This window comes from Haliotis cracherodii, unplaced genomic scaffold (assembly GCF_022045235.1).
Source record: "Haliotis cracherodii isolate W230 unplaced genomic scaffold, xgHalCrac1.p SCAF_7, whole genome shotgun sequence".
NCBI lineage: Eukaryota > Metazoa > Mollusca > Gastropoda > Lepetellida > Haliotidae > Haliotis > Haliotis cracherodii.
Genome location: NW_027266330.1, coordinates 32388155 through 32410260, shown reverse-complemented (window position 1 = coordinate 32410260; position 22106 = coordinate 32388155). Strand labels below are relative to the sequence as shown.

Genomic DNA, 22106 nt, shown 5'->3' with positions numbered 1-22106 from the left:
TGCTTGTGCTTCATGATACCGTGACCCGTAAACCAACATGAATCTACTACCAGTGGCTCGTGATATGGTGTCATTATCGGACGAACATGGCATAGGAAGACCAACAGTAGGCGTTTTGTGTGACTGGCGTTTATTGCTAAATGCCATATGCTGAGCAACAAGTGTACATGTGGTTATGACACTTTTCAAGGACTGCTTATTCCTTTGTCCTGAGAGGCACACATAATTCATCATCATCAACCTTCCTTTGCATTTAACAGAAAATAGTTCACGCCCTGGGAAGAATGCCCATGTTCTGAGGTCAAACCAGGTCAGAATACTCACCGGCACAGCAAACCTGACCACTTGGACACTGGCGACCAGGAATAATTCCTATGGAGTTACAGCTACCCATGACAATACATGAGATTCCAGCATCAGTGCAGGCTGAAAGAAAACGTTCATCAATGGAAATAGATATGTTTTCTCGTTCTTTGGCAGAAATGCCCTTTTTTTATATTTTGTCACAACTGTCCTAATTGCGTGGATCGATGCTCATGATGTCAATCATTGGACTGTCTGGTCAAGACTCAATTATTTACAGAACGACGTCATATAGCTGGAATATTGCTGAGTGCCTCGTTAAACAAGAAACAAACAAATATTATATTTTTGTGCATTCAGCAAAAAAGTGGTGTATTCGGAAAGGAGATTAAAATGATATGCACGGATTGAAACCATTTACTGATAATGATAACCATTTCCGAATTACTACAGTTAATATTTTCTGGATTGTTTTAGTGACAATTGCATGTCAAGTCACCCAAAAAATATGTCCATCTGCTATGACCGAGTAGATCCTGAAAATGAATCAAGTTAACTCAAATATTTCATCAAAAAAATATCTCTATAGGGAAAAGACCCATGAAGATCTGGGATAGAATAGGTCCTCAGCACCTATGCTTCTCATAAATGGTGACTATGCTTGTTGTACAAGGTGGTCAGGCTCGCTGACTTGGTTGATGCATGTCATCAATCCCAATTGCGGGGATCGATACTCATGATATTAATCACTGGATTGTCTGGTCCACACTCGATTATTTACAGACCGCCGTCATATAGCTGGAATATTGCTGAGTGCGACGTTAAACAACAAACAAAACAAAGCTATTGGGAAATACATGCTGACAAATTCAGAAGTGCCTGAATTTCATACTAAAACATTGTCGATGGACTTTACCATAGTCAACTGCATATTAATTCATACCACTTACGTTGAAGTGTTGTTGTTGCTAAGGTCGTTGTTGCTAAGGTGGTTGTTGCTAAGGTCGTTGTTGCTAAGGTCGTTGTTGTTGCTAAAGTAAGGGCATCTGAAACAGTACAATTGATGACATGAAAATACAGCTTGATTTAAGAAATAAAAATTGCTCCATCACCACGTACAGTATGATATGAATTGTTTTACCATGTACTATCACAGTTAAAGCACGAGTGAAATTCCGCCCGAATGCTTTGACGTTATAATAGCTCAGGGCAAAACTATTCTTTATTACAATATACAAGGGGGTACAGCAAACTTGATTACTGTTCTAACGTGCTGAAATTAAGACTTTCCTTCCGTTTTATTACAGATGGGTTTAAAAAGAATCCTGTAGTGAGCGACGCCCTTAAATCCACAAACGGGGCTAACTGACGGGCTGATCCATATAATTGCCTGCACCCTTACAACAAGAGGAATATTTACGTTACAAACACAACACAACACAACACCACTAAAATGGGTTGTTTATTATTGAAATAGGTCCCACTTCATTATCCATTCTATGAGTGGTTACCCATAAACCCATGAAGCAATAAGACTTTTTTCTAAATTTAAGATTTTATATTAATTTGCTCCAATTTTGTCACGTGACTCCAACCATTAAGCAAGTGCATTGTGTGGTCGAGCTAACATGTAAACATAGCCGAAGTTCGGTGTTGCTTGTTATTTCGAGCAGAGGTGTTTTATACTAGTGACAACATTGTTTCTGCCACTACTGTTAGCAGACTGCAGCAACTCCAAGCGATGAAATAGTGTGCTTACCGAGCTGCTTGTGCTTCATGATACCATGACCCGTAAACCAACATGAATCTACTACCAGTGGCTCGTGATATGGTGTCATTATCGGACGAACATGGCATAGGAAGACCAACAGTAGGCGTTTTGTGTGACTGGCGTTTATTGCTAAATGCCATATGCTGAGCAACAAGTGTACATGTGGTTATGACACTTTTCAAGGACTGCTTATTCCTTTGTCCTGAGAGGCACACATAATTCATCATCATCAACCTTCCTTTGCATTTAACAGAAAATAGTTCACGCCCTGGGAAGAATGCCCATGTTCTGAGGTCAAACGAGGTCAGAATACTCACCGGCACAGCAAACCTGACCACTTGGACACTGGCGACCAGGAATAATTCCTATGGAGTTACAGCTACCCATGACAATACATGAGATTCCGGCATCAGTGCAGGCTGAAAGAAAACGTTCATCAATGGAAATAGATCTGTTTTCTCGTTCTTTGGCAGAAATGCCCTTTTTTTATATTTTGTCACAATTGTCCTAATAGCGTGGATCGATGCTCATGATGTCAATCATTGGACTGTCTGGTCAAGACTCAATTATTTACAGAACGACGTCATATAGCTGGAATATTGCTGAGTGCCTCGTTAAACAAGAAACAAACAAATATTATATTTTTGTGCATTCAGCAAAAAAGTGGTGTATTCGGAAAGGAGATTAAAATGATATGCACGGATTGAAACCATTTACTGATAATGATAACCATTTCCGAATTACTACAGTTAATATTTTCTGGATTGTTTTAGTGACAATTGCATGTCAAGTCACCCAAAAAATATGTCCATCTGCTATGACCGAGTAGATCCTGAAAATGAATCAAGTTAACTCAAATGTTTCATCAAAAAAATATCTCTATAGGGAAAAGACCCATGAAGATCTGGGATAGAATAGGTCCTCAGCACCTATGCTTCTCATAAATGGTGACTATGCTTGTTGTACGAGGTGGTCAGGCTCGCTGACTTGGTTGATGCATGTCATCGATCCCAATTGCGGGGATCGATACTCATGATATTAATCACTGGATAGTCTGGTCCACACTCGATTATTTACAGACCGCCGTCATATAGCTGGAATATTGCTGAGTGCGACGTTAAACAACAAACAAAACAAAGCTATTGGGAAATACATGCTGACAAATTCAGAAGTGCCTGAATTTCATACTAAAACATTGTCGATGGACTTTACCATAGTCAACTGCATATTAATTCATACCACTTACGTTGAAGTGTTGTTGTTGCTAAGGTCGTTGTTGCTAAGGTGGTTGTTGCTAAGGTCGTTGTTGCTAAGGTCGTTGTTGTTGCTAAAGTAAGGGCATCTGAAACAGTACAATTGATGACATGAAAATACAGCTTGATTTAAGAAATAAAAATTGCTCCATCCCCACGTACAGTATGATATGAATGGTTTTACCATGTACTATCACATTTAAAGCACGAGTGAAATTCCGCCCGAATGCTTTGACGTTATAATAGCTCAGAGCAAAACTATTCTTTATTACAATATACAAGGGGGTACAGCAAACTTGATTACTGTTCTAACGTGCTGAAATTAAGACTTTCCTTCCGTTTTATTACAGATGGGTTTAAAAAGAATCCTGTAGTGAGCGACGCCCTTAAATCCACAAACGGGGCTAACTGACGGGCTGATCCATATAATTGCCTGCACCCTTACAACAAGAGGAATATTTACGTTACAAACACAACACAACACAACACCACTAAAATGGGTTGTTTATTATTGAAATAGGTCCCACTTCATTATCCATTCTATGAGTGGTTACCCATAAACCCATGAAGCAATAAGACTTTTTTCTAAATTTAAGATTTTATATTAATTTGCTCCAATTTTGTCACGTGACTCCAACCATTAAGCAAGTGCATTGTGTGGTCGAGCTAACATGTAAACATAGCCGAAGTTCGGTGTTGCTTGTTATTTCGAGCAGAGGTGTTTTATACTAGTGACAACATTGTTTCTGCCACTACTGTTAGCAGACTGCAGCAACTCCAAGCGTTTTGTGTGACTGGCGTTTATTGCTAAATGCCATATGCTGAGCAACAAGTGTACATGTGGTTATGACACTTTTCAATGACTGCTTATTCCTTTGTCCTGAGAGGCACACATAATTCATCATCATCAACCTTCCTTTGCATTTAACAGAAAATAGTTCACGCCCTGGGAAGAATGCCCATGTTCTGAGGTCAAACGAGGTCAGAATACTCACCGGCACAGCAAACCTGACCACTTGGACACTGGCGACCAGGAATAATTCCTATGGAGTTACAGCTACCCATGACAATACATGAGATTCCGGCATCAGTGCAGGCTGAAAGAAAACGTTCATCAATGGAAATAGATCTGTTTTCTCGTTCTTTGGCAGAAATGCCCTTTTTTTATATTTTGTCACAATTGTCCTAATAGCGTGGATCGATGCTCATGATGTCAATCATTGGACTGTCTGGTCAAGACTCAATTATTTACAGAACGACGTCATATAGCTGGAATATTGCTGAGTGCCTCGTTAAACAAGAAACAAACAAATATTATATTTTTGTGCATTCAGCAAAAAAGTGGTGTATTCGGAAAGGAGATTAAAATGATATGCACGGATTGAAACCATTTACTGATAATGATAACCATTTCCAAATTACTACAGTTAATATTTTCTGGATTGTTTTAGTGACAATTGCATGTCAAGTCACCCAAAAAATATGTCCATCTGCTATGACCGAGTAGATCCTGAAAATGAATCAAGTTAACTCAAATGTTTCATCAAAAAAATATCTCTATAGGGAAAAGACCCATGAAGATCTGGGATAGAATAGGTCCTCAGCACCTATGCTTCTCATAAATGGTGACTATGCTTGTTGTACGAGGTGGTCAGGCTCGCTGACTTGGTTGATGCATGTCATCGATCCCAATTGCGGGGATCGATACTCATGATATTAATCACTGGATAGTCTGGTCCACACTCGATTATTTACAGACCGCCGTCATATAGCTGGAATATTGCTGAGTGCGACGTTAAACAACAAACAAAACAAAGCTATTGGGAAATACATGCTGACAAATTCAGAAGTGCCTGAATTTCATACTAAAACATTGTCGATGGACTTTACCATAGTCAACTGCATATTAATTCATACCACTTACGTTGAAGTGTTGTTGTTGCTAAGGTCGTTGTTGCTAAGGTGGTTGTTGCTAAGGTCGTTGTTGCTAAGGTCGTTGTTGTTGCTAAAGTAAGGGCATCTGAAACAGTACAATTGATGACATGAAAATACAGCTTGATTTAAGAAATAAAAATTGCTCCATCCCCACGTACAGTATGATATGAATGGTTTTACCATGTACTATCACAGTTAAAGCACGAGTGAAATTCCGCCCGAATGCTTTGACGTTATAATAGCTCAGAGCAAAACTATTCTTTATTACAATATACAAGGGGGTACAGCAAACTTGATTACTGTTCTAACGTGCTGAAATTAAGACTTTCCTTCCGTTTTATTACAGATGGGTTTAAAAAGAATCCTGTAGTGAGCGACGCCCTTAAATCCACAAACGGGGCTAACTGACGGGCTGATCCATATAATTGCCTGCACCCTTACAACAAGAGGAATATTTACGTTACAAACACAACACAACACAACACCACTAAAATGGGTTGTTTATTATTGAAATAGGTCCCACTTCATTATCCATTCTATGAGTGGTTACCCATAAACCCATGAAGCAATAAGACTTTTTTCTAAATTTAAGATTTTATATTAATTTGCTCCAATTTTGTCACGTGACTCCAACCATTAAGCAAGTGCATTGTGTGGTCGAGCTAACATGTAAACATAGCCGAAGTTCGGTGTTGCTTGTTATTTCGAGCAGAGGTGTTTTATACTAGTGACAACATTGTTTCTGCCACTACTGTTAGCAGACTGCAGCAACTCCAAGCGATGAAATAGTGTGCTTACTGAGCTGCTTGTTCTTCATGATACCGTGACCGTAAACCAACATGAATCTACTACCAGTGGCTCGTGATATGGTGTCATTATCGGACTAACATGGCATAGGAAGACCAACAGTAGGCGTTTTGTGTGACGCGTTTATTGCTAAATGCCATATGCTGAGCAACAAGTGTACATGTGGTTATGACACTTTTCAAGGACTGCTTATTCCTTTGTCCTGAGAGGCACACATAATTCATCATCATCAACCTTCCTTTGCATTTAACAGAAAATAGTTCACGCCCTGGGAAGAATGCCCATGTTCTGAGGTCAAACCAGGTCAGAATACTCACCGGCACAGCAAACCTGACCACTTGGACACTGGCGACCAGGAATAATTCCTATGGAGTTACAGCTACCCATGACAATACATGAGATTCCAGCATCAGTGCAGGCTGAAAGAAAACGTTCATCAATGGAAATAGATATGTTTTCTCGTTCTTTGGCAGAAATGCCCTTTTTTTATATTTTGTCACAATTGTCCTAATTGCGTGGATCGATGCTCATGATGTCAATCATTGGACTGTCTGGTCAAGACTCAATTATTTACAGAACGACGTCATATAGCTGGAATATTGCTGAGTGCCTCGTTAAACAAGAAACAAACAAATATTATATTTTTGTGCATTCAGCAAAAAAGTGGTGTATTCGGAAAGGAGATTAAAATGATATGCACGGATTGAAACCATTTACTGATAATGATAACCATTTCCGAATGACTACAGTTAATATTTTCTGGATTGTTTTAGTGACAATTGCATGTCAAGTCACCCAAAAAATATGTCCATCTGCTATGACCGAGTAGATCCTGAAAATGAATCAAGTTAACTCAAATATTAAATAAAAAAAATATCTCTATAGGGAAAAGACCCATGAAGATCTGGGATAGAATAGGTCCTCAGCACCTATGCTTCTCATAAATGGTGACTATGCTTGTTGTACGAGGTGGTCAGGCTCGCTGACTTGGTTGATGCATGTCATCGATCCCAATTGCGGGGATCGATACTCATGATATTAATCACTGGATTGTCTGGTCCACACTCGATTATTTACAGACCGCCGTCATATAGCTGGAATATTGCTGAGTGCGACGTTAAACAACAAACAAAACAAAGCTATTGGGAAATACATGCTGACAAATTCAGAAGTGCCTGAATTTCATACTAAAACATTGTCGATGGACTTTACCATAGTCAACTGCATATTAATTCATACCACTTACGTTGAAGTGTTGTTGTTGCTAAGGTCGTTGTTGCTAAGGTGGTTGTTGCTAAGGTCGTTGTTGCTAAGGTCGTTGTTGTTGCTAAAGTAAGGGCATCTGAAACAGTACAATTGATGACATGAAAATACAGCTTGATTTAAGAAATAAAAATTGCTCCATCCCCACGTACAGTATGATATGAATTGTTTTACCATGTACTATCACAGTTAAAGCACGAGTGAAATTCCGCCCGAATGCTTTGACGTTATAATAGCTCAGGGCAAAACTATTCTTTATTACAATATACAAGGGGGTACAGCAAACTTAATTACTTTTCTAACATGCTGAAATTAAGACTTTGCTTCTGTTTTATTACAGATGGATTTAAAAAGAATCCTGTAATGAGCGGCGCCCTAAAATCCACGAACGGGGCTAACTGACGGGCTGATCCATATAATTGCCTGCACCCTTACTTCAGGAGGAATATTTACGTTACAAACACAACACAACACAACACCACTAAAATGGGTTGTTTATTATTGAAATAGGTCCCACTTCATTATCCATTCTATGAGTGGTTACCCATAAACCCATGAAGCAATAAGACTTTTTTCTAAATTTAAGATTTTATATTAATTTGCTCCAATTTTGTCACGTGACTCCAACCATTAAGCAAGTGCATTGTGTGGTCGAGCTAACATGTAAACATAGCCGAAGTTCGGTGTTGCTTGTTATTTCGAGCAGAGGTGTTTTATACTAGTGACAACATTGTTTCTGCCACTACTGTTAGCAGACTGCAGCAACTCCAAGCAATGAAATAGTGTGCTTACCGAGCTGCTTGTGCTTCATGATACCATGACCCGTAAACCAACATGAATCTACTACCAGTGGCTCGTGATATGGTGTCATTATCGGACGAACATGGCATAGGAAGACCAACAGTAGGCGTTTTGTGTGACTGGCGTTTATTGCTAAATGCCATATGCTGAGCAACAAGTGTACATGTGGTTATGACACTTTTCAAGGACTGCTTATTCCTTTGTCCTGAGAGGCACACATAATTCATCATCATCAACCTTCCTTTGCATTTAACAGAAAATAGTTCACGCCCTGGGAAGAATGCCCATGTTCTGAGGTCAAACGAGGTCAGAATACTCACCGGCACAGCAAACCTGACCACTTGGACACTGGCGACCAGGAATAATTCCTATGGAGTTACAGCTACCCATGACAATACATGAGATTCCGGCATCAGTGCAGGCTGAAAGAAAACGTTCATCAATGGAAATAGATCTGTTTTCTCGTTCTTTGGCAGAAATGCCCTTTTTTTATATTTTGTCACAATTGTCCTAATAGCGTGGATCGATGCTCATGATGTCAATCATTGGACTGTCTGGTCAAGACTCAATTATTTACAGAACGACGTCATATAGCTGGAATATTGCTGAGTGCCTCGTTAAACAAGAAACAAACAAATATTATATTTTTGTGCATTCAGCAAAAAAGTGGTGTATTCGGAAAGGAGATTAAAATGATATGCACGGATTGAAACCATTTACTGATAATGATAACCATTTCCGAATTACTACAGTTAATATTTTCTGGATTGTTTTAGTGACAATTGCATGTCAAGTCACCCAAAAAATATGTCCATCTGCTATGACCGAGTAGATCCTGAAAATGAATCAAGTTAACTCAAATGTTTCATCAAAAAAATATCTCTATAGGGAAAAGACCCATGAAGATCTGGGATAGAATAGGTCCTCAGCACCTATGCTTCTCATAAATGGTGACTATGCTTGTTGTACGAGGTGGTCAGGCTCGCTGACTTGGTTGATGCATGTCATCGATCCCAATTGCGGGGATCGATACTCATGATATTAATCACTGGATAGTCTGGTCCACACTCGATTATTTACAGACCGCCGTCATATAGCTGGAATATTGCTGAGTGCGACGTTAAACAACAAACAAAACAAAGCTATTGGGAAATACATGCTGACAAATTCAGAAGTGCCTGAATTTCATACTAAAACATTGTCGATGGACTTTACCATAGTCAACTGCATATTAATTCATACCACTTACGTTGAAGTGTTGTTGTTGCTAAGGTCGTTGTTGCTAAGGTGGTTGTTGCTAAGGTCGTTGTTGCTAAGGTCGTTGTTGTTGCTAAAGTAAGGGCATCTGAAACAGTACAATTGATGACATGAAAATACAGCTTGATTTAAGAAATAAAAATTGCTCCATCCCCACGTACAGTATGATATGAATTGTTTTACCATGTACTATCACATTTAAAGCACGAGTGAAATTCCGCCCGAATGCTTTGACGTTATAATAGCTCAGAGCAAAACTATTCTTTATTACAATATACAAGGGGGTACAGCAAACTTGATTACTGTTCTAACGTGCTGAAATTAAGACTTTCCTTCCGTTTTATTACAGATGGGTTTAAAAAGAATCCTGTAGTGAGCGACGCCCTTAAATCCACAAACGGGGCTAACTGACGGGCTGATCCATATAATTGCCTGCACCCTTACAACAAGAGGAATATTTACGTTACAAACACAACACAACACAACACCACTAAAATGGGTTGTTTATTATTGAAATAGGTCCCACTTCATTATCCATTCTATGAGTGGTTACCCATAAACCCATGAAGCAATAAGACTTTTTTCTAAATTTAAGATTTTATATTAATTTGCTCCAATTTTGTCACGTGACTCCAACCATTAAGCAAGTGCATTGTGTGGTCGAGCTAACATGTAAACATAGCCGAAGTTCGGTGTTGCTTGTTATTTCGAGCAGAGGTGTTTTATACTAGTGACAACATTGTTTCTGCCACTACTGTTAGCAGACTGCAGCAACTCCAAGCGATGAAATAGTGTGCTTACCGAGCTGCTTGTTCTTCATGATACCGTGACCGTAAACCAACATGAATCTACTACCAGTGGCTCGTGATATGGTGTCATTATCGGACTAACATGGCATAGGAAGACCAACAGTAGGCGTTTTGTGTGACGCGTTTATTGCTAAATGCCATATGCTGAGCAACAAGTGTACATGTGGTTATGACACTTTTCAAGGACTGCTTATTCCTTTGTCCTGAGAGGCACACATAATTCATCATCATCAACCTTCCTTTGCATTTAACAGAAAATAGTTCACGCCCTGGGAAGAATGCCCATGTTCTGAGGTCAAACGAGGTCAGAATACTCACCGGCACAGCAAACCTGACCACTTGGACACTGGCGACCAGGAATAATTCCTATGGAGTTACAGCTACCCATGACAATACATGAGATTCCAGCATCAGTGCAGGCTGAAAGAAAACGTTCATCAATGGAAATAGATATGTTTTCTCGTTCTTTGGCAGAAATGCCCTTTTTTATATTTTGTCACAATTGTCCTAATTGCGTGGATCGATGCTCATGATGTCAATCATTGGACTGTCTGGTCAAGACTCAATTATTTACAGAACGACGTCATATAGCTGGAATATTGCTGAGTGCCTCGTTAAACAAGAAACAAACAAATATTATATTTTTGTGCATTCAGCAAAAAAGTGGTGTATTCGGAAAGGAGATTAAAATGATATGCACGGATTGAAACCATTTACTGATAATGATAACCATTTCCGAATGACTACAGTTAATATTTTCTGGATTGTTTTAGTGACAATTGCATGTCAAGTCACCCAAAAAATATGTCCATCTGCTATGACCGAGTAGATCCTGAAAATGAATCAAGTTAACTCAAATATTAAATCAAAAAAATATCTCTATAGGGAAAAGACCCATGAAGATCTGGGATAGAATAGGTCCTCAGCACCTATGCTTCTCATAAATGGTGACTATGCTTGTTGTACGAGGTGGTCAGGCTCGCTGACTTGGTTGATGCATGTCATCGATCCCAATTGCGGGGATCGATACTCATGATATTAATCACTGGATTGTCTGGTCCACACTCGATTATTTACAGACCGCCGTCATATAGCTGGAATATTGCTGAGTGCGACGTTAAACAACAAACAAAACAAAGCTATTGGGAAATACATGCTGACAAATTCAGAAGTGCCTGAATTTCATACTAAAACATTGTCGATGGACTTTACCATAGTCAACTGCATATTAATTCATACCACTTACGTTGAAGTGTTGTTGTTGCTAAGGTCGTTGTTGCTAAGGTGGTTGTTGCTAAGGTCGTTGTTGCTAAGGTCGTTGTTGTTGCTAAAGTAAGGGCATCTGAAACAGTACAATTGATGACATGAAAATACAGCTTGATTTAAGAAATAAAAATTGCTCCATCCCCACGTACAGTATGATATGAATTGTTTTACCATGTACTATCACAGTTAAAGCACGAGTGAAATTCCGCCCGAATGCTTTGACGTTATAATAGCTCAGGGCAAAACTATTCTTTATTACAATATACAAGGGGGTACAGCAAACTTAATTACTTTTCTAACATGCTGAAATTAAGACTTTGCTTCTGTTTTATTACAGATGGATTTAAAAAGAATCCTGTAATGAGCGGCGCCCTAAAATCCACGAACGGGGCTAACTGACGGGCTGATCCATATAATTGCCTGCACCCTTACTTCAGGAGGAATATTTACGTTACAAACACAACACAACACAACACCACTAAAATGGGTTGTTTATTATTGAAATAGGTCCCACTTCATTATCCATTCTATGAGTGGTTACCCATAAACCCATGAAGCAATAAGACTTTTTTCTAAATTTAAGATTTTATATTAATTTGCTCCAATTTTGTCACGTGACTCCAACCATTAAGCAAGTGCATTGTGTGGTCGAGCTAACATGTAAACATAGCTGAAGTTCGGTGTTGCTTGTTATTTCGAGCAGAGGTGTTTTATACTAGTGACAACATTGTTTCTGCCACTACTGTTAGCAGACTGCAGCAACTCCAAGCGATGAAATAGTGTGCTTACCGAGCTGCTTGTTCTTCATGATACCGTGACCGTAAACCAACATGAATCTACTACCAGTGGCTCGTGATATGGTGTCATTATTGGACTAACATGGCATAGGAAGACCAACAGTAGGCGTTTTGTGTGACGCGTTTATTGCTAAATGCCATATGCTGAGCAACAAGTGTACATGTGGTTATGACACTTTTCAAGGACTGCTTATTCCTTTGTCCTGAGAGGCACACATAATTCATCATCATCAACCTTCCTTTGCATTTAACAGAAAATAGTTCACGCCCTGGGAAGAATGCCCATGTTCTGAGGTCAAACGAGGTCAGAATACTCACCGGCACAGCAAACCTGACCACTTGGACACTGGCGACCAGGAATAATTCCTATGGAGTTACAGCTACCCATGACAATACATGAGATTCCAGCATCAGTGCAGGCTGAAAGAAAACGTTCATCAATGGAAATAGATATGTTTTCTCGTTCTTTGGCAGAAATGCCCTTTTTTTATATTTTGTCACAATTGTCCTAATTGCGTGGATCGATGCTCATGATGTCAATCATTGGACTGTCTGGTCAAGACTCAATTATTTACAGAACGACGTCATATAGCTGGAATATTGCTGAGTGCCTCGTTAAACAAGAAACAAACAAATATTATATTTTTGTGCATTCAGCAAAAAAGTGGTGTATTCGGAAAGGAGATTAAAATGATATGCACGGATTGAAACCATTTACTGATAATGATAACCATTTCCGAATGACTACAGTTAATATTTTCTGGATTGTTTTAGTGACAATTGCATGTCAAGTCACCCAAAAAATATGTCCATCTGCTATGACCGAGTAGATCCTGAAAATGAATCAAGTTAACTCAAATATTAAATCAAAAAAATATCTCTATAGGGAAAAGACCCATGAAGATCTGGGATAGAATAGGTCCTCAGCACCTATGCTTCTCATAAATGGTGACTATGCTTGTTGTACGAGGTGGTCAGGCTCGCTGACTTGGTTGATGCATGTCATCGATCCCAATTGCGGGGATCGATACTCATGATATTAATCACTGGATTGTCTGGTCCACACTCGATTATTTACAGACCGCCGTCATATAGCTGGAATATTGCTGAGTGCGACGTTAAACAACAAACAAAACAAAGCTATTGGGAAATACATGCTGACAAATTCAGAAGTGCCTGAATTTCATACTAAAACATTGTCGATGGACTTTACCATAGTCAACTGCATATTAATTCATACCACTTACGTTGAAGTGTTGTTGTTGCTAAGGTCGTTGTTGCTAAGGTGGTTGTTGCTAAGGTCGTTGTTGCTAAGGTCGTTGTTGTTGCTAAAGTAAGGGCATCTGAAACAGTACAATTGATGACATGAAAATACAGCTTGATTTAAGAAATAAAAATTGCTCCATCCCCACGTACAGTATGATATGAATTGTTTTACCATGTACTATCACAGTTAAAGCACGAGTGAAATTCCGCCCGAATGCTTTGACGTTATAATAGCTCAGGGCAAAACTATTCTTTATTACAATATACAAGGGGGTACAGCAAACTTAATTACTTTTCTAACATGCTGAAATTAAGACTTTGCTTCTGTTTTATTACAGATGGATTTAAAAAGAATCCTGTAATGAGCGGCGCCCTAAAATCCACGAACGGGGCTAACTGACGGGCTGATCCATATAATTGCCTGCACCCTTACTTCAGGAGGAATATTTACGTTACAAACACAACACAACACAACACCACTAAAATGGGTTGTTTATTATTGAAATAGGTCCCACTTCATTATCCATTCTATGAGTGGTTACCCATAAACCCATGAAGCAATAAGACTTTTTTCTAAATTTAAGATTTTATATTAATTTGCTCCAATTTTGTCACGTGACTCCAACCATTAAGCAAGTGCATTGTGTGGTCGAGCTAACATGTAAACATAGCCGAAGTTCGGTGTTGCTTGTTATTTCGAGCAGAGGTGTTTTATACAAGTGACAACATTGTTTCTGCCACTACTGTTAGCAGACTGCAGCAACTCCAAGCAATGAAATAGTGTGCTTACCGAGCTGCTTGTGCTTCATGATACCATGACCCGTAAACCAACATGAATCTACTACCAGTGGCTCGTGATATGGTGTCATTATCGGACGAACATGGCATAGGAAGACCAACAGTAGGCGTTTTGTCTGACTGGCGTTTATTGCTAAATGCCATATGCTGAGCAACAAGTGTACATGTGGTTATGACACTTTTCAAGGACTGCTTATTCCTTTGTCCTGAGAGGCACACATAATTCATCATCATCAACCTTCCTTTGCATTTAACAGAAAATAGTTCACGCCCTGGGAAGAATGCCCATGTTCTGAGGTCAAACGAGGTCAGAATACTCACCGGCACAGCAAACCTGACCACTTGGACACTGGCGACCAGGAATAATTCCTATGGAGTTACAGCTACCCATGACAATACATGAGATTCCGGCATCAGTGCAGGCTGAAAGAAAACGTTCATCAATGGAAATAGATCTGTTTTCTCGTTCTTTGGCAGAAATGCCCTTTTTTTATATTTTGTCACAATTGTCCTAATAGCGTGGATCGATGCTCATGATGTCAATCATTGGACTGTCTGGTCAAGACTCAATTATTTACAGAACGACGTCATATAGCTGGAATATTGCTGAGTGCCTCGTTAAACAAGAAACAAACAAATATTATATTTTTGTGCATTCAGCAAAAAAGTGGTGTATTCGGAAAGGAGATTAAAATGATATGCACGGATTGAAACCATTTACTGATAATGATAACCATTTCCGAATGACTACAGTTAATATTTTCTGGATTGTTTTAGTGACAATTGCATGTCAAGTCACCCAAAAAATATGTCCATCTGCTATGACCGAGTAGATCCTGAAAATGAATCAAGTTAACTCAAATATTTCATCAAAAAAATATCTCTATAGGGAAAAGACCCATGAAGATCTGGGATAGAATAGGTCCTCAGCACCTATGCTTCTCATAAATGGTGACTATGCTTGTTGTACGAGGTGGTCAGGCTCGCTGACTTAGTTGATGCATGTCATCAATCCCAATTGCGGGGATCGATACTCATGATATTAATCACTGGATTGTCTGGTCCACACTCGATTATTTACAGACCGCCGTCATATAGCTGGAATATTGCTGAGTGCGACGTTAAACAACAAACAAAACAAAGCTATTGGGAAATACATGCTGACAAATTCAGAAGTGCCTGAATTTCATACTAAAACATTGTCGATGGACTTTACCATAGTCAACTGCATATTAATTCATACCACTTACGTTGAAGTGTTGTTGTTGCTAAGGTCGTTGTTGCTAAGGTGGTTGTTGCTAAGGTCGTTGTTGCTAAGGTCGTTGTTGTTGCTAAAGTAAGGGCATCTGAAACAGTACAATTGATGACATGAAAATACAGCTTGATTTAAGAAATAAAAATTGCTCCATCCCCACGTACAGTATGATATGAATTGTTTTACCATGTACTATCACAGTTAAAGCACGAGTGAAATTCCGCCCGAATGCTTTGACGTTATAATAGCTCAGGGCAAAACTATTCTTTATTACAATATACAAGGGGGTACAGCAAACTTAATTACTTTTCTAACATGCTGAAATTAAGACTTTGCTTCTGTTTTATTACAGATGGATTTAAAAAGAATCCTGTAATGAGCGGCGCCCTAAAATCCACGAACGGGGCTAACTGACGGTCTGATCCATATAATTTCCTGCACCCTTACTTCAGGAGGAATATTTACGTTACAAACACAACACAACACAACACCACTAAAATGGGTTGTTTATTATTGAAATAGGTCCCACTTCATTATCCATTCTATGAGTGGTTACCCATAAACCCATGAAGCAATAAGACTTTTTTCTAAATTTAAGATTTTATATTAATTTGCTCCAATTTTGTCACGTGACTCCAACCATTAAGCAAGTGCATTGTGTGGTCGAGCTAACATGTAAACATAGCCGAAGTTCGGTGTTGCTTGTTATTTTGAGCAGAGGTGTTTTGTACAAGTGACAACATTGTTTCTGCCACTACTGTTAGCAGACTGCAGCAACTCCAAAGCGATGAAATAGTGTGCTTGCCGAGCTGCTTGTGCTTCATGATACCGTGACCGGTAAACCAACATGAATCTACTACCAGTGGCTCGTGATATGGTGTCATTATCGGACGAACATGGCATAGGAAGACCAACAGTAGACGTTTTGTGTGACTGGTGTATATTGCTAAATGCCATATGCTGAGCAACAAGTGTACATGTGGTTATGAAACTTTTCAAGGATTGCTTATTCCTTTGTCCTGAGAGGCACACATAATTCATCATCATCAACCTTCCTTTGCATTTAACAGAAAATAGTTCACGCCCTGGGAAGAATGCCCATGTTCTGAGGTCAAACGAGGTCAGAATACTCACCGGCACAGCAAACCTGACCACTTGGACACTGGCGACCAGGAATAATTCCTATGGAGTTACAGCTACCCATGACAATACATGAGATTCCAGCATCAGTGCAGGCTGAAAGAAAACGTTCACCAATGGAAATAGATCTGTTTTCTCGTTCTTTGTCAGAAATGCCCGTTTTTTATATTTTGTCACAATTGTCCTAATTGAGTGGATCGATGCTCATGATGTCAATCATTGGACTGTCTGGTCAAGACTCAATTATTTACAGAACAACGTCATATAGCTGGAATATTGCTGAGTGCCTCGTTAAACAAGAAACAAACAAATATTATATTTTTGTGCATTCAGCAAAAAAGTGGTGTATTCGGAAAGGAGATTAAAATGATATGCACGGATTGAAACCATTTACTGATAATGATAACCATTTCCGAATGACTACAGTTAATATTTTCTGGATTGTTTTAGTGACAATTGCATGTCAAGTCACCCAAAAAATATGTCCATCTGCTATGACCGAGTAGATCCTGAAAATGAATCAAGTTAACTCAAATATTAAATCAAAAAAATATCTCTATAGGGAAAAGACCCATGAAGATCTGGGATAGAATAGGTCCTCAGCACCTATGCTTCTCATAAATGGTGACTATGCTTGTTGTACGAGGTGGTCAGGCTCGCTGACTTGGTTGATGCATGTCATCGATCCCAATTGCGGGGATCGATACTCATGATATTAATCACTGGATTGTCTGGTCCACACTCGATTATTTACAGACCGCCGTCATATAGCTGGAATATTGCTGAGTGCGACGTTAAACAACAAACAAAACAAAGCTATTGGGAAATACATGCTGACAAATTCAGAAGTGCCTGAATTTCATACTAAAACATTGTCGATGGACTTTACCATAGTCAACTGCATATTAATTCATACCACTTACGTTGAAGTGTTGTTGTTGCTAAGGTCGTTGTTGCTAAGGTGGTTGTTGCTAAGGTCGTTGTTGCTAAGGTCGTTGTTGTTGCTAAAGTAAGGGCATCTGAAACAGTACAATTGATGACATGAAAATACAGCTTGATTTAAGAAATAAAAATTGCTCCATCCCCACGTGCAGTATGATATGAATTGTTTTACCATGTACTATCACATTTAAAGCACGAGTGAAATTCCGCCCGAATGCTTTGACGTTATAATAGCTCAGGGCAAAACTATTCTTTATTACAATATACAAGGGGGTACAGCAAACTTGATTACTGTTCTAACGTGCTGAAATTAAGACTTTCCTTCCGTTTTATTACAGATGGGTTTAAAAAGAATCCTGTAATGAGCGACGCCCTTAAATCCACAAACGGGGCTAACTGACGGGCTGATCCATATAATTGCCTGCACCCTTACGACAAGAGGAATATTTACGTTACAAACACAACACAACACAACACCACTAAAATGGGTTGTTTATTATTGAAATAGGTCCCACTTCATTATCCATTCTATGAGTGGTTACCCATAAACCCATGAAGCAATAAGACTTTTTTCTAAATTTAAGATTTTATATTAATTTGCTCCAATTTTGTCACGTGACTCCAACCATTCAGCAAGTGCATTGTGTGGTCGAGCTAACATGTAAACATAGCTGAAGTTCGGTGTTGCTTGTTATTTTGAGCAGAGGTGTTTTATACAAGTGACAACATTGTTTCTGCCACTACTGTTAGCAGACTGCAGCAACTCCAAGCGATGAAATAGTGTGCTTACCGAGCTGCTTGTGCTTCATGATACCGTGACCCGTAAACCAACATGAATCTACTACCAGTGGCTCGTGATATGGTGTCATTTTCGGACGAACATGGCATAGGAAGACCAACAGTAGGCGTTTTGTGTGACTGGTGTATATTGCTAAATGCCATATGCTGAGCAACAAGTGTACATGTGGTTATGAAACTTTTCAAGGATTGCTTATTCCTTTGTCCTGAGAGGCACACATAATTCATCATCATCAACCTTCCTTTGCATTTAACAGAAAATAGTTCACGCCCTGGGAAGAATGCCCATGTTCTGAGGTCAAACCAGGTCAGAATACTCACCGGCACAGCAAACCTGACCACTTGGACACTGGCGACTAGGAATAATTCCTATGGAGTTACAGCTACTCATGACAATACATGAGATTCCAGCATCAGTGCAGGCTGAAAGAAAACGTTCACCAATGGAAATAGATCTGTTTTCTCGTTCTTTGTCAGAAATGCCCTTTTTTTATATTTTGTCACAATTGTCCTAATTGAGTGGATCGATGCTCATGATGTCAATCACTGGACTGTCTGGTCCAGACACGATTATTTACAGACCGCCGTCATATAGCTGGAATATTGCTGAGTGCCGCGTTAAACAAGAAACAAACAAATATTATATTTTGTGCATTCAGCAAAAAAAGTGGTGTTTTCGGAAGGGGATTAAAATGATATGCACAGATTGAAACCATTTACTGATAATGATAACCATTTCCGAATTACTACAGTTAGTATTTTCTGGATTGTTTTAGTGACAATTGCATGTCAAGTTACCCGAGAAATGTGTCCATATACTATGATCGAGTAGATCCTGAAAATGAATCAAGTTAACTCAAAAATTTCCTCAAAAGAAGATCTCTATTGGGAAAAGACCCACGAAGATCTGGGATAGAATAAGTCCTCGCTACCTATGCTTGCCGTAAAAGGTGACTATGCTTGTTGTACGAGGCGACAAACGGGATCAGCTGGTCAGGTTCGCTGACTTGGTTGATACATGTTATAGATCCCAAATGCGTGGATGGATGCTCATGATTTCAATCACTGGATTGTCTCGTCCAGACTCGATTATTTATAGACTGCCGTCATATAGATGGAATATAACTGAGTGCAGCGTTAAACAAAAAACAAAAAATCTAGTTGGAAATAAATGCTGACAAATTCAGAAGTGCCTGAATTTCCTACTCTAATATTGTTGGTGGACTTTACCATAGTCGACTGCATATCAATTCATACCACTTACGTTGAAGTGTTGTTGTTGCTAAGGTCGTTGTTGCTAAAGTCGTTGTTGATAAGGTCGTTGCTGCTACAGTCGTTGGTGCTACCGTCGTTGTTGCTAAGGTCGTTGTTGCTAAGGTCGTTGTTGTTGCTAAAGTAAGGGCATCTGAAACAGTACAATTGATGTCAGGAAATAATACCTTTATTTAAGAAATAAAGTTTGCTCTATCCCGATGTACAGTTTAATATGAATAGTTTTACGATGTACTATTACAGTTATACCATGAGTGAAATTGCGCCCTAGTGCTTTTCCGTTATAATAGGTCAGGGCAAAACTATTCTACATTACAATATACAAGGGGCTACAGCAAACTTAATTACTTTTCTAACATGCTGAAATTAAGACTTTGCTTCTGTTTTATTACAGATGGATTTAAAAAGAATCCTGTAATGAGCGGCGCCCTAAAATCCACGAACGGGGCTAACTGACGGGCTGTTCCATCTAATTGCCTGCACCCTTACTTCAAGAGGAATATTTACGTTACAAACACAACACAACGCCACTAAAATGGGTTGTTTGTTATTGAAATAGGTCCCACTTTATTATCCATTCTATGAGTGGTTACCCATAAACCCATGCAGCAATAAGACTTTTTTTAAGTTTAGGATTTTATATTAATTTGCTTTATATTTGTCACGTGACTCGAACCATTCAGCAAGTGCATTGTGCGGTAGAGCTACCATGTAAACATAGCCGAAGTTCTGTGTTGCTTGTTATTTTGAGCAGAGGTGTTTTGTACAAGTGACAACATTGATTCTGTCACTACTGTTAGCAGACTGCAGCAACTCCAAAGCGATGAAATAGTGTGCTTACCTAGCTGCTTGTGCTACATGATACCGTGACCGGTAAACCAACGTGAATCTACGACCAGTGGCTCGTGATATGGTGTCATTATCGGACGAACATGGCATAGGAAGACCAACAGTAGGCGTTTTGTGTGACTGGTGTATATTGCTAAATGCTGTATGCTGAGCAACAAGTGTAAAGGTGGTTATGAAACTTTTCAAGGATTGCTTATTCCTTTGTTCTGAGAGGCATACATAATTCGTAGGACACAAACACCCGCCTGGGGCATGTCTTTCACTCTTAAATTGAAAAACATACCAGCTGACACATAACCTATGCTTAAGATCCACAAAATGGCCAACACAAAGAACAAATATCGACAGGTTTATACATACAAACTACAAATATGGCAAATTTCATTACATTTCAAAACAATAACTGCATAATGACAATCAGTCTTTGGAAGTTCTCAAAATGACTTCCTTGACAGTGGGAACACTAAGGAGCACGTATTGACAAGTATTCTACATGTTTGTATGGATCGTTTAGCTTTCCTCTACAATTATTCACAATTCCTTGATCACAGGATCATAAAAAAAACAAATCTGAAAATGGAAATGGAATTTCTACATCTATTTCTTCTCATCATCAACCTTCCTTTGCGTTTAATAGAAAATAGTTCACGCCCTGGGAAGAATGCCCATGTTTTGAGGTCAAACGAAGTCAGAATTCTTACCGACACAGCAAACCTGACCACTTGGACACTGGCGACTAGCAATAATTCCAAAGGAGTTACAGTTACTCGTAACAATACATGAGATTCCGGCATCAGTGCAGGCTGAAAGAAAACGTTCACCAATGGAAAAAGATCTGTTTACTCATTCTTTGGCGGAAAAGTACTTTTCATATTTTGTCATTAATGTGTTAAGAATGTACACTTTTTCACAAAAACAAGACATTACCTCATCTGTTCTTAGGTTCATAGATGACCCCCTTTCCAAAAAATGTCAAAACTACAACAGGATTAATAATGATTGTTTGTTGTTTAACTCCACACTCAGCAATATTTCAGCTATATGACGGCGGTCTGTAAATGTGTCTGGACCAGACAATGCAGTGATTGACATCATGAGCATCGATCCACACAACTGGGAAACTCACACATGCATCAACCACGTCAGGAAGGCTGACCACCCGATCGCGTTAGTCGCCTTTTACGACAAGAATAGTTGCCTTTTACGGCAAGCATGGGATGCTGAAGACCTTTTTTATCCCGGATCTTTATTGCCCGCTTTCACAAAAACAAGACACTGGATCATCTGTTCTTAAGTTTATGAATGACTCACATTTAAAACAATGTCAAAACTACAACAGGCTTTATAATGAAAGTCAGCAAGAACCTTTTTGGATATGTGACGAAAAAGACAAAGCCCTGTATTTTTATATGTACTTCCGTGCCTAAAGAATGATCATCAAAACTTTTGTGAGATTCATGGGACTTTCATTTTCATGCTGAGTTTTATTATTATGTTTTTCAACCCGTAAAGACCCGGGCTAGA

General features: G+C 39.1%; 1 protein-coding gene across 1 annotated transcript in view; it reads right to left on the bottom strand.

Moving 5' to 3' along the window:
- The window catches only part of LOC139448804 (uncharacterized), a 92362-nt gene that overhangs the window by 34824 nt on the left and 35432 nt on the right, over window positions 1-22106 (bottom strand). The window contains exons 7-27 of the mRNA XM_071230334.1: window positions 21284-21385; window positions 19726-19866; window positions 18783-18884; window positions 17645-17740; window positions 16716-16817; window positions 15577-15672; window positions 14648-14749; window positions 13510-13605; window positions 12581-12682; window positions 11446-11541; window positions 10518-10619; window positions 9383-9478; window positions 8454-8555; window positions 7316-7411; window positions 6387-6488; window positions 5252-5347; window positions 4323-4424; window positions 3321-3416; window positions 2392-2493; window positions 1254-1349; window positions 325-426 (exon numbers count right to left, since the gene is read on the bottom strand). Of these exons, the coding sequence (XP_071086435.1) occupies window positions 325-426; window positions 1254-1349; window positions 2392-2493; window positions 3321-3416; window positions 4323-4424; window positions 5252-5347; window positions 6387-6488; window positions 7316-7411; window positions 8454-8555; window positions 9383-9478; window positions 10518-10619; window positions 11446-11541; window positions 12581-12682; window positions 13510-13605; window positions 14648-14749; window positions 15577-15672; window positions 16716-16817; window positions 17645-17740; window positions 18783-18884; window positions 19726-19866; window positions 21284-21385 (2127 nt within the window). The remainder of the gene's footprint in view (window positions 1-324; window positions 427-1253; window positions 1350-2391; window positions 2494-3320; window positions 3417-4322; window positions 4425-5251; window positions 5348-6386; window positions 6489-7315; window positions 7412-8453; window positions 8556-9382; window positions 9479-10517; window positions 10620-11445; window positions 11542-12580; window positions 12683-13509; window positions 13606-14647; window positions 14750-15576; window positions 15673-16715; window positions 16818-17644; window positions 17741-18782; window positions 18885-19725; window positions 19867-21283; window positions 21386-22106) is intronic.